General features: G+C 34.1%; 1 protein-coding gene across 5 annotated transcripts in view; it reads left to right on the plus strand.

Moving 5' to 3' along the window:
* KCNH7 (potassium voltage-gated channel subfamily H member 7) overlaps positions 1-16,833 on the plus strand; it is a 205,257-nt gene that overhangs the window by 156,703 nt on the left and 31,721 nt on the right. For 3 of the 5 annotated variants that reach the window (XM_046943828.1, XM_040703800.2, XM_040703802.2), the window contains 3 exons: positions 1,150-1,575; positions 7,694-8,093; positions 10,665-10,865. In XM_046943828.1, the coding sequence (XP_046799784.1) occupies positions 1,150-1,575; positions 7,694-8,093; positions 10,665-10,865 (1,027 nt within the window). The remainder of the gene's footprint in view (positions 1-1,149; positions 1,576-7,693; positions 8,094-10,664; positions 10,866-16,833) is intronic. The other 2 variants (XM_040703799.2, XM_046943827.1) reach the window with 1 other exon arrangement.

Here is a 16,833-nt window from a genome sequence, read left to right on the forward strand (position 1 = left end):
CTCTAATCCCAAACTACTTACTGCTAAACAAAAGCAGAGGACATTGCTGATACTGTATTTCTCCTTCCAGTTATAATTTCATTTCAGCATGTTTATTCATTTTAGTTACTTTTGAAAGGTCTGATTTTCTAAACAACATTGTTTTTAATTAGCTGGGAGAGAAGAAATAAGTAGAAGTAACTGGTGAAAAATGAGCATATAATTTATTGAATAAGTCTTGAATTGTCACTTACTCATAGTAACTGAAGGTTGTCACTGTCTAAAGTTTTCTCATTGGTCTGTGTAAAATTAAGTGATGATTTGAGTCCCATAGGATTTGGATAGTACTTTCAGCACAGAAGGCAATAATTAGCATCAATGCTGACAGTCTGTATAAGTAGGCCAAGCACTGAGTAGAAGAAAAAAGAACATAGCTTACCTTCTTATCCTTAAAGGTTTTTTTCCTTCATGTCAGAGTTCAATCAGACTGGAGAAGCAGCCAAAGGAAATTTGTTTTATCTTGTGCCCACTTTGTGCTTGTTCTCTCCAACAAAGAAAACATTTCAACTTCAAGAGCCAGTAAATCAAGCAATCCATACAAATATAATCTCTTCCAAATAAAATTGCAATCCAACTTAGAAAACATTAACAGATAACAAATCCTTGCAAAGGGATGATAAAAAGCTTTAGACATTGATGATGAAAGTTGAAATGAAGCAAAAGGCAGTAGTTCCGTGGAACCCCTTTGTCACACGTTTAGCTGTACTATAACTACAGCCTGAGTAAGAATCATCCATGCGTGAAAGTAGAGATAACTGTCAAGGACACTCACAGAACTTTGTCTAACTGTTCAATTTCTGTTTACCTAATAATTTTGTAATGAGCATAGACTCTTTTGGAGTGAATTTAAGCCAACGATAATGGGCTTGCTTTGAGAGAAAAACACTACATCACAGCAAGAAGTGTGTTACTGGCCATGAACAGGGTGGCATGGTGGATAAAGGAATTTGATGACATATTTAATTGCAGATTTTAGATTTTATGGCCCAGGTATGGCACTTAGTGGGTGACGTGGGGAACAAGAATCAACCTACTTTGTAAAATTGTCAATGAATTTATTGGGTATGGTAGATGTGATGAATTACTGACATGGTATATTTCTTATTCTAGGTTCTATCCTTAGGGGCTGATGTTCTACCAGAATATAAACTCCAAACACCTCGCATCAACAAGTTTACTATATTGCACTATAGTCCTTTTAAAGCTGTCTGGGACTGGCTAATTTTGTTGCTGGTAATATATACCGCCATATTCACCCCTTATTCTGCTGCCTTCCTTCTGAATGATAGTGAGGAACGGAAGAGAAGAGAGTGTGGATATTCTTGCAGCCCACTGAATGTTGTAGACTTAATTGTGGATATTATGTTTATCATTGACATTCTAATCAACTTCAGAACAACATATGTAAACCAGAATGAAGAAGTGGTAAGTGACCCAGCAAAAATAGCAATTCACTACTTCAAAGGCTGGTTCCTAATTGACATGGTTGCTGCAATACCTTTTGACCTGCTGATTTTTGGCTCTGGCTCTGAAGAGGTAAGCTTAAATAAATGAGAAATCTTAAATCTGAAGTTTTGACATTACTACAGTAATCTATATATCCAAATATATATTTTTTACTAATTAATTAATTAGCTTTTTAGTAATTCCATCTTTTAAATTAAAGATAAAATTAGATCCTTCTTAGTACAGTAATGCAGAACATTGTCTGTGTCAAGGAATGTTGTCCTGTCAATGTATTTCATTCACAGGAGAAAAAGTTGAATAATTCAACTAATGTTTTTCTATTAAGTCATATTTGGTATTACCACTACAAATAATGAAATAAATATAATGTATGAAGGATTTGTTCTAATGCTTTTATTTTTGAATTTCTGCTCCTTTGATTTGGTGCTTGCTTTGTAAAAACTGCCCACAAAGAGTCTAAATGTCGTGTTGGTAGTAACACAGTAAAATAAATTATTTCTATTCAAAATCTTTAGATCAGATGTCTAGTCTGTGTAAAACAGATTAGATGAAATGTAGACTATATTATTTGATAGCAATTAACAAAAAGATCTGGCTGTTGTCTATTTTCTCAAGAACATGGACTACCAAAAGAAGATTTGGGGTGAACCTTGCCAGGCTGACAGTTCATGTGACTAATGACTTCATTCTATTTATAGAATGGGTTAACAAAATGCTAAATATATGCATCTGAAAATTGCCCAAAGGTGCATATAAGACATACGTTGTATTCTGGTAGCCTGACCCAATTCTGCCTTCATCCAAAGAATTTTTATTTAATTTAAGATGGTCTAAAGTTGTAACATATAGTTTGATGAAAACTGAACTGACAGGTAGAGTTGTGTTTATTTCTTTTTGTGATGTGTAGAATACAGGATAAAAAACCAGCAAACCCAGCAAAATATGATTCTATCTCTTTTCAAAGAGCAGACATCCATTTCTTAAAGATACAGTTTTGCACATACTGATACAAGGGAGAAAAAGGTTTATCGAGCATGTATACATTTCATTAACTGAGGAAAGTAAAAACACTGAATTAATCAGCAAAATAATAGCATGAAATTTGATTGCATTCCTCTATGTCTTGAAATAGATAAGTCAAAAACTTTTTCATTTTAAAATTAATTCATTTTAATTAAAGCCATCTATGAAACAATAAATATTTCTATGTCTGCCTCAGAAGTCTGAACTGAATTCTGAACACACACTATCTATCCTCACAAGTGACATTTGAATCTATGTATTTAAGATGCATTTTATGTATCTTAATTTATGCAAAACAATTGGCATATACCTAGAAGCACCTTGAGAGTCTTGTGAGATCTTTAAGTCTTAATAAAAATCAGAAGTAGGATGACTATTAGTTGTGCTTTTCTTCATTTTCTCATAATTTATAAAATGAAGAAGTTTTGTTGTCCTTCTGAATAAAATGATCTAATTCAGCAGACATGGAAATCAATAACAGTCCAATCAATAGTGATATTCCTACTGATTTAAACATGAGCATACGCATTCAAGGTAGATGAGTAATCTGGAGACACATGTAGTGTAACAGGATACAGTGGAAGTAAATTTTGTTAAATGAATGCAGTAAGAAGAAAAAGTAATAAAAAGAACAGAGAGAATGCATTAATACTTCTCTTACCGACAGAGAACTTTTCTGTACAGAATATGACTAAAAAGCTCAGAGATTCAAGAGAAACTTTGCTCACTTTTTGCTTTTATTGCTTGGACCATATCATTCCCTTGCAAGAACGGTTTTCTCTTTCTGATCACTGAGCACTCATTGCTGCCAAAAGTTGTGTCCAGTGAAGAGAAGTGTGGAACAACATGAGTTACAATGGGGACAAATTCCAAAGCTCAGTGAAGGAGTGCCCATTGGATTTTACCCTGAACATCATTCTCCTCACCTCCCTTGCTATAGAAATCTTTAACAACAAAGTGCTAAGTGCTGAAGTTTAAAGGGACAGTTTTTAACATAAGATAAAATCAAGGATTAATAGCAAACAAGTGCATTCCTGCAAATCAGTACACAAGCATCAAAACGTGGAATCTGGAACATAAATTATTGGACCATGTAATGAGTTTTTTCATATTACAGTTGTAAGTAATAAGTAATTGAACCGTTATCAGGAAAAAGTTTGTTTACCTAACCAGTAATATAGACATTATGAACAGTTAATCATGCCATAATGACTTCTCTGCTTCATTCGTGGTATTGAACATATCAATCAATTTCTCTAAGCTGCTACTTACTACAGTTTTGCTTCCTATATTGCTAACTGTAACATTTCCACAGTAATCCCTTTTGATAGTTTAGAGAGAGGAAGAAAATGTAAAACTGTTAGAATGAAGCCTTTTCCATTTAATAGATTTTTTTCAGACATGAGGGTTATCTCTTTTATGAAAAAGCTCTTTTTTGTTACCTGGAGATTCTTCAGAAAAGATCCCCTATGAACAATTGTACTGAACTCTCTCCTTATTAAACAACATAAGCTCCTACGAGAGCTCTGTGTGTGCTCACCCAGCTTTGAAACACCTTGATATCAAACTGAGTGTAGAAAGGGCAAGAGACAATAATCCAAATAGCACATGCAGCAGTATCTGAATGCTTCCATTTGAGCTATACTTTGTCAACCACAGGAAAGCAACAGACAGTTTACTTTCCAATTTCTGAATTTAGGAACTAATATAATTTACTTATTATTATTATTATTTTTTCTTTTTAAAAAGACTCTTAGAATGATTATGCCTGTTAGTAAATGTTTGCCTTTGTGTGTATGTGTGCTTTAAATATTAAGTGATATCTTCAATACTAGGGAAGAGAAAAAAATGGGTAAATAGACTTCTTGGTTTCTATTCTTTTGAAATGTTATTTTTAATCATGATGCTCATCAGAGAGGTCTGGTTCAGATTTTAAATAGCTAATAGTTGCAGTGGCACATCTCCTTAAAACATGAACAGAGATAATGTCCATGTATAAGTGAAATGCTGCTGAAGATTTCTATATATTTTTAGGTATATGCATTTAAAATAATGCAACTTTTCATGCATTCACCATCTTTACACTTCAGAGATAGATACATTGTAATGAAAAATCAGATGGGTGTAGAGCAAAACAGAATTTCTTCCCTTTCATCTCGAACCTACTGCAGTAAAACAACTCAACAGGTGGCGTTAGCAGGATAATTTTCATATTTTTAGTTTTATTTGAGGCCAGACAGAATACTTAGCTGAAATATGCAGAAAAGCACCTTTTTTTGTTTCTACAAATAATAATGATCAAAGCTATTTTACAAAACGTGATTTTACAAAAACTAATTTACAAAACATAAACCAAAAAAAAACCATCAACAGAAAAAATTGCTGCACTAGGAAAAAAAAATACATCATGATACCCATATACAGCATACACACAAAATGTAAGTGACAGTATCTTCTATTAGTAGCAATAAACAATTGAAAAAAACAAACAGGTGGTTTTGGGGTAAAATGGAGACATACATTCAAAGCACTCTCGTTCTTTTTTGATATAGTTTTGATATATCTCCACTTCACTACATTGTGTATCTGATAAAGTAAACTTAAAAGAAGAATCCCACAGTTCTAGAATAAGAGATTGAACCTGATAGTCCTGACTGCAGCATGACTGATCAGTAGGCTTTAACATCACCTTCAAAAGGCTAAATTCTGGCATGTAATAATGATTTGTCTCAGAGAGAAAAAATATAGCTGTGCTTAATGCTATAGTAGTCATGCCTTGTAGATTTAATTGCAGGCTTCAAGAAAGGGAGAAGGATGTTGATTATTTTACAAAAGAAAATTAGATAACAAGAAATTACTGAGAAACAGAGGACCTTACAATACCAGAAAGCTGGAAAGAACCCTTGTAGACGAAACACTGTGTAAGCGAACGCACCTTAATGTACATTAGAACAGACATTTTGAGCTTCTCATACATATCAGTGTTCTTATTTTATTTATAAAAGAGACAAATAAGACATGACATTATAGATTTATACATTAATGATAATGGATGCTATGAAAAAATGAAGAAAATCCCCCCCCACACACACAAATGTAGAGTAAAACTATGAATTTGGACATCAGTGAGAAGGTCATGAGTCATAAATGGCTTTTTGCACAGATAGAATACTATTTATGCAGATAATAAATTAGGTCATAAATACCAGCTCTCTCTTCCAGACTGATACAATAATAACTTCTGAATAATACCCTCTGCAGAGATTGATGCCTTCCTCTTTCCAATCGTGCTGTCATCAATTGCTGTCCATCAAAGTAGCTTGCTGCCATGATCCCTTCATCATCAGGACCCAAGACATTGTTGGTATAAACAAATCTCACTGTTAAAAAAGAAGACTCATCAGACTTAAGAGTACCCTATTGATATATGTAAATATTTTGTAAGATAAGTTCAGCATCCTGTACCCAGAAAACATTTGTCCAGGAGGCAAATAATTGGCAAACTTTAACCTTTCCCAAGGAAGAACTGAATAATTATCCCAAAATCATTAAAGATACCTTTGGCACCTGGGGTGGGATAATGTGTACAATGTACATATATGTAATATACACATATATTACATATGCCATATGGATACTTTATCTACAGACAGGAAGACATACCCAGGACGAGATCCTGGAGAGCAGCTCCACAGTAAAGGATCTGGGGTTCTGGTAGGTGGCAAGGGTGCCCTGGCAGCCAAAATGGCCAGCCATACCCTGGGCTGCATCTGGCCCAGCACTGCAGCCGGGCAAGATAAGGAATTGTCCCACTCTGCTCTGCACTGGTGTGGCCTCACCTCAAGTAACATGAACAGGTTAGGGTACCACAACATGAGAAGGGCATAAAACTAATAAAATTATTAGAAAATGTACAGAGGAGAGCTACAGAAATGTTGAAAGGTCTGAAGGGGAAGACATGAGGAGCTGCTGAGGTCATTTGGTTTGTTAAACCTAGAGAAGAGGAGACTAAGGAAAGAATTCATGCTTTCCAACTCTACTGCCAGCTCTACTTCTAGAGTCAGTGCCTCTCCATTGTGTTAAAGAAAATACAAACTCACTGTGAGTTTCTTGTTTAAAACATATGCAGCTCCACTCTGCTGATTTCACCATGAATACCTGGAGTTTACTTGCATTATACATCTCAGGTATACTCCAGAGCTCACATGGATGCAGTATCTAAGCAGGAGTTTGACACTGAGCATGTATAATATTAGCAAATCTTATCTTAAGGATAGTGTGGAAAATTGTTGACAAATTTGGGATTCACAGTTTACTTACATACATTTTTACAATGCAGTGTAAGAAAATGTTGCATCTTACATAGTTGTCAAGATATGACTACGTCAGTAATAAAATGGTTTCAACTACACCACTAGAACAAATGCTAGCTTTTCTAAAGTTTACTTTCATCATTAAGGAATTATAATTAGTAAAGCCTGATCTAACTTACAAAAAAATTTCCCTAATGGCAATATTTGCACACTGAAGCTTAACATAGGAATAGCTTTTGGAAAGATATATGGTTTCTCAGACTATTGAGGTCACAGTCAATCAAACAGACATTTTTATAGAAATTCTCCCTGATTTGTTACCCAGCTTTACTGTACATTAACCTCTTGCTTGTTTACTCAGAAACATAGACAGTTAAAAGTTTATTTTACTTGTTAATACATCCAAGCATCCAAAAAAGTTTTCAAGGTGCATACTTGATAAGCAAATGTCTAGAAGAAGGGTTATGGTGTCAAGAGATGATTTCTACTTCCTTTTTAAAAAATCAATAAATTTTAATTCAACTGCCAGTTTCTTCATTTTTGGCATCTCTCATTATCATACATAGCAGGTCAAGAATAATACTCAAAATGAACAAGTATTCAGCAGATAATGACAGTGGTCAATATATCTTCATTTAATATATGCACTGCTTATTGTTGTCTTCACTGATTTTGTAATAAATTTGATAGTTCAAACAAAATAAAATCAAGATTCCATTTGAAAGGGTTATTCTACTGCTTACTTCCCAAAAATAATGGAATCACTTCTGGTTTATTCATGCTAATTGAGAGTTAATTTGCTAACCAAAAAAAAAAAAATCATTTTCTGTTTATATCTTTTATTTTTACAGACAACAACATTAATAGGTCTTCTGAAGACAGCTAGACTGCTGCGTTTGGTGAGGGTAGCACGGAAATTGGACAGATATTCAGAATATGGTGCTGCAGTTCTGATGCTCCTTATGTGCATATTTGCACTAATTGCACACTGGCTTGCTTGTATTTGGTATGCCATTGGAAATGTAGAAAGACCTTACTTGGCTCACAAAATTGGCTGGCTGGATTCTTTAGGAGAGCAATTAGGAAAACACTACAATAAGAGTGATGCAAGTTCTGGACCATCCATCAAGGACAAATACGTTACAGCACTTTATTTTACATTCAGCAGTCTGACAAGTGTAGGATTTGGAAATGTTTCTCCAAACACCAACTCAGAGAAAATCTTTTCCATCTGTGTCATGTTGATTGGCTGTAAGTAGTTTTATCTTATTATTTTTGAATATTTTTCCCCTTGGTTTTTGAATAAATGACTTTAAGCTAATAAGATTATAATAATGCAACTAGATGGGCAAATTCATAAAGAAATCAATGGTTTTATGTGAAAATGTGTAGTGATAACACAGATTAAGGAATTCTGAGGTTTCTGTGTTTCTTAGGTGATATTGGACCAAATTAAAATGGATATTACACAAAACCTACAGTTTTTTTAAGGTCTATGAGTATCTAAGTATTTTTAAATATTCTTTCTACTAGAAACATATAAAACTTTTTTGAGCATTTTAGTATACGAGTGTGAGATTTCCAAGAATACGTAGTACATCTGGTGAAAAACCATATGCCCATCTCAATTCTCTTGCTTATATCAGTAGCTGAATCAGTGTAATAAGCAGTGTAAATAGTACAGGCTATCTATGCTGAGCATTCTGTGTTTCTGATGTCCAGATAACCAAATGGTCAGTTAATCTATTTTGTTGGTTGGATTGAAGGTCTATGAAAGACACTGGCCAAATTGTACAAGTTTTTTCATGCAGTACTTCAGAAAAAGCATTGTCTGTTGATAGAGAATCTGCAGATGGATCTAAAATGAATGGCAATTCCTATATTCCACCACAGCCTCCTTTTTGACTCCATGCTGGTTAATCTGTTCAACAATTTCATGCTTCTGTAGATCATATTACCTATAGGCAATGTGTATAATTGTAAGGCTTTCTAAAAATAACCACTAATATAGGCTGGTTTAGCAATAGGGATCAATATATTAGTTTATTGGATGTTTAGTGGATCGATATATTAGTTTAGCAAAATAAATTAATGTGTGATAGTTCTAAAACTTTCTACTTTAGCTTTGCTTGGTATGTTAACAGCTTTCTTTTTCTGAAGATCCTGCTTCACAGAAGCACTGACTTCACAATAGTCTACTCTAATCTTTGCATCCACCAGGTGCTAAGACTTTTTGTAGGGTTTCATATAGATTGTTTTTCAGTTACAGTGTACTATGATAGGGTACTATGTACTATGAGCAATAGGGATTTGCCAAAATGGGGAAAAACAGCTGTAGGTCAGTGAAAGGATATCATGATGAAATTGAAGGAAGAATAAAGGAGAGGAAACAGGTGGTCATATGACCACCACAGAAGAAACTGTGCCTGCCCAGAGGGACGACATTAGCATATATTAATGAGTTCATGGAAAAGGATGAATGTGTATGACAATGTATTGCACATATATGTCTTAATTGTTTAAATGTAGAACCTGAACTCTGACAGCGTGCACTTGATTTATGAAGTCACCCAGTACGTATTATGAGACTGTAGGAATGTTGCTTTCTAGCACCACATTGGAGTTACAGAGTTTTCTTACCGGATTTTAGATGACAGATACTCAGGACTAATATGGTCATACTTTTAAAGAAATAAGCATACTTTTTAGAATGCCATTTTTTGATTTTTCGGAGCTTATTTATAAGTGAATTGGATTTATTCAGGACCTTTGTGTTTTTCACTGGAGTTTAATAGTTGAATATAAAGTTGCATATAAAGGAAGATAATTCGCTGAATCTTTTTTCCTTTACATATAAGAAGTGGTAGGCTCTTTTGAGAAAAAAAAAAAAAAAAGAATATGAATATCTTATTGGTGATATTATATCCTCTCTTTTGGCATTTTTATGAAATGTACTTGAATAAGAGGAAAAAAAAGTTTAGGGAAGGTAAGTGAAATGCATGAAAACATCCTAATGTCTCTTGTGATATAAGAGAGTCTTATTTATGTCAGGTCTGGTATTCAGATGCATCAGTAGCTTGAAGAATTAGAAGCAAAGCTTCAATTAATTATTAAAACTGAAATCCTTATTTTACACATCCAGAAAAACTCTAAATGTCTTGAATTCAGATATATAAATGCATCACTGAGATTGGGTGCAATAGTACATTCCAGCCTCAGTTATTTTAAACTGAGAAACCCTCAATCATCTGAAACTGAGTCCTTTAGTCTGATCAGTTGCATTCAGGTAAAAGTTGCTACTATTCAAAATCTGTTATCCAAACTGTTATCCAGGTGTTGTATATCAGCGTATCATTGTCTGTAAGCAAATCCTGTATAGAGGAAAGAACTGAATTTCCAGTATATTTAGGAAACTATAGCCTGTCATTTTTTCATGTAGCCATAGTTATATCTTATTTGTTGATTTAAAACCTGAGCTATAAAGTTATGTGTAACTTCTTACCTCTGCCTTTTGTTCTTTGTCCTTATTTTTAGTTCCTAATTCTTAGTTCCTCCAAGGTGTGTAAAATTTGATGAACCTAACTTGCAAGTTCAGGGCTATAGATCTCTAAAGATAAATATTTCCAACTTGTTTACCATTCCATATTTAACCTTCCTCTGCAGAGTTGGTACTGATATAATCAAATAAATAAAAAGCTACATCAAATCCACATGTTGTATCACCTGAGTTGTTCTGTATGCAAAATGCACTATAAGAACTGTTGCATCACCTGCAAAACTGCATGACAGGACTTAAGCACATTTTGTTTCTTTTTAATCTAGCATTAATGTATGCGAGTATTTTTGGAAACGTATCTGCAATAATCCAAAGACTCTATTCAGGAACTGCACGATATCACATGCAGATGTTGCGAGTAAAGGAGTTTATACGCTTTCATCAAATCCCTAATCCTCTGCGGCAGCGACTTGAGGAATACTTCCAGCACGCATGGACATACACCAATGGCATTGACATGAACATGGTACGTTATATTGTTTTTCAGGCATAGATTCTGAGGAATATATAAATGAATGCAAATTTAGAAAATGATTGAGAGTCTTCAGTATTCCTGAGTTTAAGTTTAAGACAGTGAATATATAGCAATTATTGAAAATCAAACAATATCAAATTTGGTATCAAAACAGTTAGGTGCCTAGACCATTACAAACTATAGCAGAAACCTGAACCATCATTGTGCATAGAGAAGCTTGAAAGTTGCTGATGACTATTAGAAGCTTAAGAAAAGAAATACCATGAGTGGGCTTGTTTCAGACATAACTGTTCTAGAAATTTGTTCTTTGGTGATTTTCCACTTCCTGTATCAAATAATACTTCTGTTGGTATCTACGGAATGACTCTTGTATAAAACCTGCAGCCACTAACTTTTTCAGAACCCCTACCTATCATGTAGTTTAGATTGAGTAGATTGTCAGTGGGTGGAAGAGAGGAGCAGGCAGATAGATCGAGTGCTCTTTTCAGAGATAAATACTCTAATCATATGATAGTTCAAACAGTAGCTTGCTTGCATTCACAACCACCTAATTCTGTACAAAAACTCCACACAACACTACTGAATATTCATCATTCCAGAGTGTCAATTCTAGGAAGTGGCAAGGTAACTGTTCTTGGAGTTTGATTTTAGGTATTGTTTTAAAATAAAACAAAACTGTAAACAGTCTTTGTATAAAAAGATATTATGTGGCCAGCTAAAAAGCAATAACATTTTTGTAATGACCAAGTAAGCATCTATATTTCTAACTTCTTTTCTGAAGACAGCTGCTATTTTTTTTTTTTTTTTAAATGTTGACTTAGGTTTGAAGACACTGAGAGGACTGAGCATCTTAATGATCAATGAATCTGTATCTCTAGAGGGATACTTTTCAGAGCAATTCTAAGTTATAGATTAAACACTTTGCAGAGCTATCAGAAAAGTTGGCAAGAATAAGAAAACTCTCTAAATTCTAATAACAAATTAACTAGAATTCAACTTCCAAAATTTTTGCATAAAGTCAAACAGCTTCCATGTGGCACCTATAGGTACGTTTGTGAGTAGGGCTGTCAGTAGTACACTTGTACTCCATAACCAGGAACAACTGTCTCAATTAAAAAGTTTTATAAAGCTGATAGCCTGATATTATGGTTACCATTAAGTAAAGCAGATACTTAAAAGTAAGACAACACCTTAAATATATTGGGCTTCACCTTCCACAAGTGTTTCCCCACAGAGGGATATTACAGTACAGTACAAGAATATTTGTATAAACCTCTGCTGGGGATTACTGCAGTGGAAGGCAGCATCAGTAGCTTCATCCTACACGACACTGAATGGCCCTAATTCCCTCTGATGGCAATGGGAGTGTGGGATACTCAGCACTGTGCAGGATAAGGCCCTTAATCTGTGGGTGGGTGCAGCCAAAGCCTAAAGTAATTCACTGAATTATTTCTGAAGATATTACAAAATCATGTATGCCTTAACTAATTCATTACCACTAACGGTTGTACAAAGAACACCTGTTTTACATGAAATAGTTTCTTTTCATAATTCACAAACTGGTGTATTGGAAATAATCTTGGATTTGTCATTAACACAAAATAGTAACTAAATAGATTTAACAGCTCATATTCTGCAGTGTGATTGTGAGGCAGTATGGAGGCTTTGTCTTAAATAAAACATGAAGAAAAAATCAAGATTAGTATCTTGTTTTGTTACATCTCTTATTCAGTTCACAATTCTATCCCTCAAGTTTTATGGTAATCACTTAATTTTCTTAAAATGTGAGTTTGAATATGCTACACTTAGTGCAAGGATAATGTGAGAACTGTCTGATTTATGTTGTACTTATGAAAGATTTATCTCTTTCCTGTCTGCTTCATACCTAAATACATGGAATAACACCACCCACTGGTAAGAGCAGGAGGTATTTATGTCAAATTTAATTCCAGTATAAAAGTGTGGAGAATATCCATGTTATCTGTTGGGTTTAGAGCTTGTTCAGTGCTTTCTAATTTTAATTGTAATTTATTTTGCATGATGAAGGGGTAGATAGCGAAGGAAAATAATCCAAGTAGAATCAGATGTGGGGCAAAATGGCTACTAAAAATTAGACATTAAGAAATGCTAATCTAACCACATCTACTAATCACTGTTTTACCCCACAACTCAAATCATGCTCTTCTGCCCCAAAAAGGTCATGTGCATATTGGTTTGCATTAGATAGTTGCTCTGTAGGAATGTCACTCTGACAGTTGCCATGCTGATCATTCTGCATTTTCCTTTGTGTGAATGCTTAGTTCCAACCATATATGCATGTTAGCACAAGCATCAATGAAGTTTTTTCGGCTATAAGCCATGTGCATATGAATGGACTTGCATGTGGTATTGAGAAATTAATTTTGCATGAAATATTTGCATTTACACACCAAAAGGCTAATACTGTCCTCAGAAAAATGTGTTTGACTCCTGTTGATATTTACTGGGAGTTTTTTTTCAAATATCTGAAGGCAGAATTTGATCCAATCTTTCTTTTTCATTTCATTACTGAAAACCTAATAAAATTAGATAATCATATTTCTCCTTTGAAATATGAAATGCATGAACAATTTACATTATATATATGTACAGGCAATGTATACACATACACATACATATATATAAATAATAAGAGAAAAAAAAAATTCAAGAGATGCTTTTAATTATCATCAGTAATATAATTAAGAAATCAGGAAATGTGGGGAAAAAAAACAACAAACTTTTAAACTCAGGAATAATACTGTGTTAAGACCAAATAAACTTGCTTTCTTAAAACAAAGTCTTACACGTTACACTGAATATGAGATGATGATATTTCTGCTCATTTGAAATGGCTAAACTGAAAAGTAGCTTTAAAAATTTGCTGTTGAAATATCCTGAGAACATTCTTTATTTGTACATGTTTCCCTCCACTTCATTTCTACATCTCTTTTATTATGTTTCATTGCATAATGTATTTTTACAAAAACAGTTCCACATAATTATGCATGGACTGGATAAACAGGATTTGGGATTTATTTTAATCTGGATAATAATCTTGAGTCTATGGAATAAGCATAATTTAAATCATATCTCTGTGGTATACACTGACAAAGATAAATTCCAAGAAAATTATGTACAGTGTATATATTCTTTCATGATCTCGCCAGTCCCAAACATTTAAAGATATTGCTTTCATTTCTTTAGACTATCCTGTTCTGTTTTTCCTAAACGTTCTTTGCCTTCTATTGCCCACTTCATTCCAGTGTTATCAGTCCAGCACTGATAATAGCATGCCAGTGATGCTTACTGTAGAAAGATAACGTATTTAGTGTTTGAGATCCTTTTTTTAAGTTATGCATGCAATTTTTATAAACTCCCCCTTTCTTTCCATGGATCTTCTGTGCATCAGAATAGCTTTATTGGTTTATTTTACCTCTACAAAAAGAGTTCAAAGAAGCAAATAATTGGGACAAGTACAGAAAGTGTTTAGCCAAATGTAAGTTAATTAACATTTTGAATGCCAAACGACTACATCTTTATTTGAGGCTTTGGTGCTATGAAAGGAGAGAGCAAGTCAGCATTTTTTACATCTAAATTTATGGAACCTTCTCTGGAAAGCATTGAGGCAAACAGTTTGTTCTACACTTGCAATTAGCCTTGGCTTCAGCAAACACACAAGTACAGTAGAGTACAAACCTATTTCGAAAGTTCACAACCAGCAATGCTAGTATCAAATAGAGGCAAATTTGTAACTGTTGGTAAAGCTTCTTTTGGAAGAAATTGGATCTTGGGCACTGGATGACACCGCTACACTTGTTACTCCTGCCTTTCCTCCTGTGATCACTTTTTGTAACCAAAACAAGTCCATCAATACAACTACTGCCTGCAATATGTTTCAAAATAGAAAGATAGGAGAGTAGATTAAAATTTTTAAAACAGCAAGAAGTTCCTTACCATTAGAATTTTTTAGAGGAAAAGAAATAAATCAGTAGTAATTGGTTACACAGAGTGAATATGTAATAATGGTGAAAAGTGATACTGTTATTTGCCTACCTGTCACAATGGAAATCATAAGACATGTAAGCCTATCAAAAGAAAGTACATCAGTTACAGCTGTAAAACTGTTCTTTCATTTTCTATTGTCAGACTACTTTAAGACAAACAAACAAAAAAACCCCACATAAACATAGATGCCTACATTTAATCAAGCATTGGGAAGAACACTTCATATAGAAAATAAGTTTCAAAAATGTTAATCTTTTATCAGCTTCTCACTGGATAGTATTTTATGGTCTAAGGTCTCAAACAAGAAGAATTAACAATTTTCCAACTATAATCATATCTTTGGAAATAGATCTGATCAACTTCTATCTTCTACATACCTTAAATTTTTCAGTTGATGAAAGAGTCAGCTATTGAAGAAGCTGAAATCATTTTCTGTCCTCTTCACCCAGCCATGTAACACCTTAGAGATAACCTTTCAGACCTATTCTGAAATTTTGATAAGATTATAGATGAAGAATGATACACCGCAACTACAGTAATTTCAACAAAAAATTCTCAGACAGATCTGTTTTGTGGCAATGACTGAAAGCAGAAGATCCTAGTTCTTGGTAAGGTTGTCAAACATCATACCTCATTGAAAGGTGAATTAGTTCATCTTTACAACTGTTTCTCTTCTCTCTCAGTTGTAGTAAGGACCTTCTTCATATGCTGTTAAAAAAAAATAAAAATCTAACTGCAACATTTTCTGGTTCAAAGAAGAACCATCAGAAATGGTTCTTACTCCATATGAGAGACCTTATTTATTCTCTTCTAAATGGTGAAAGCCCTTGGAAATATTTCAGCCCTCTGCATACAGAAATAGTTAATTTTGATAATTAGCTATCACACACAGAGTAAATTCTGAATTCTTTCTAGAAATACAGCTAGGTTGAATTACAGAAAAGTTTAACCTAGATGAAACTGTTATTAAAAATCTTGAAGTCCAACCTTTGTGACAGAATTAAATTCTGCACTACTCATAATTCAGTTTATTCCAGTTTAAATTGTCAACCGAACATGAGATCCTACATTTATCTTCCCCTCTATCTGCTGGATACTTGCCCACTCATAAACAGATCTGGCTTTGATTCCAGGAAAAGAAAAACTTAGCTAAAATGAATTTCAACAGGCACTAAACAGACCCACAACCACTCTTTTTCTTTCTTGCTCTCTTCACCTGCTGCCTGGCATTTAATGTTTGATCCGACCTAGATCTCAGCAGAGAAAAAGAATGACACCAGAAGACAATATGCAGAATTCAAGGAATATCTTTGACTATTGGACAGCAGGACTGGATCATCTCCTATATTAGGAAAGACCGAGAGCTGGCACTGTTCAGCCTAGAGAAGAGAAGGCTCAGGGGAGACTTGTTTGTGTAAATATCTGATGGGATGAAAAGAAAATGGAGCCAGGATCCTTTCAGTGGTGCAAGGATAAGAGGCACTGGGCACAAACTAGGACACAAGAGGTTTAGTCTGAGCATCAGGAAGCAATTTTTCATTGTGAGGGTGACAGAGCACTGGCAAGGTGCTCCAAAAGGTGTTTTGGAGTCTCCCTCTTAGGTATACACAGAAGCTGTCTGGGCACGGTCCTGGGTAACCTGCCATAGACAGCCCTGCTTCAGCAGAGAGGTTGGACCACATGGTCTCCAGAGGTTTATTCCAAAATCAAATGTTCTATAATTCTGTTGTTATATACTTACATACCTTACAAATTTTAATTCAAATAATTTATCAATTTTGGATTTATCATTGAGAATAATGCTACTTAAGGAGCAATTCCTACCTTTATCATTTAAAAAAATTTAAATTCCTATTTTTGCATCACCTAGTCCTGCAGTCATATGATTTCAAGATTTTTCTATCTTTTCATTTTTAGAAAAGTCTATCTTTTTT

This window comes from Gallus gallus, chromosome 7, assembly GCF_016699485.2.
Source record: "Gallus gallus isolate bGalGal1 chromosome 7, bGalGal1.mat.broiler.GRCg7b, whole genome shotgun sequence".
NCBI classification, from domain to species: Eukaryota; Metazoa; Chordata; class Aves; order Galliformes; family Phasianidae; genus Gallus; species Gallus gallus.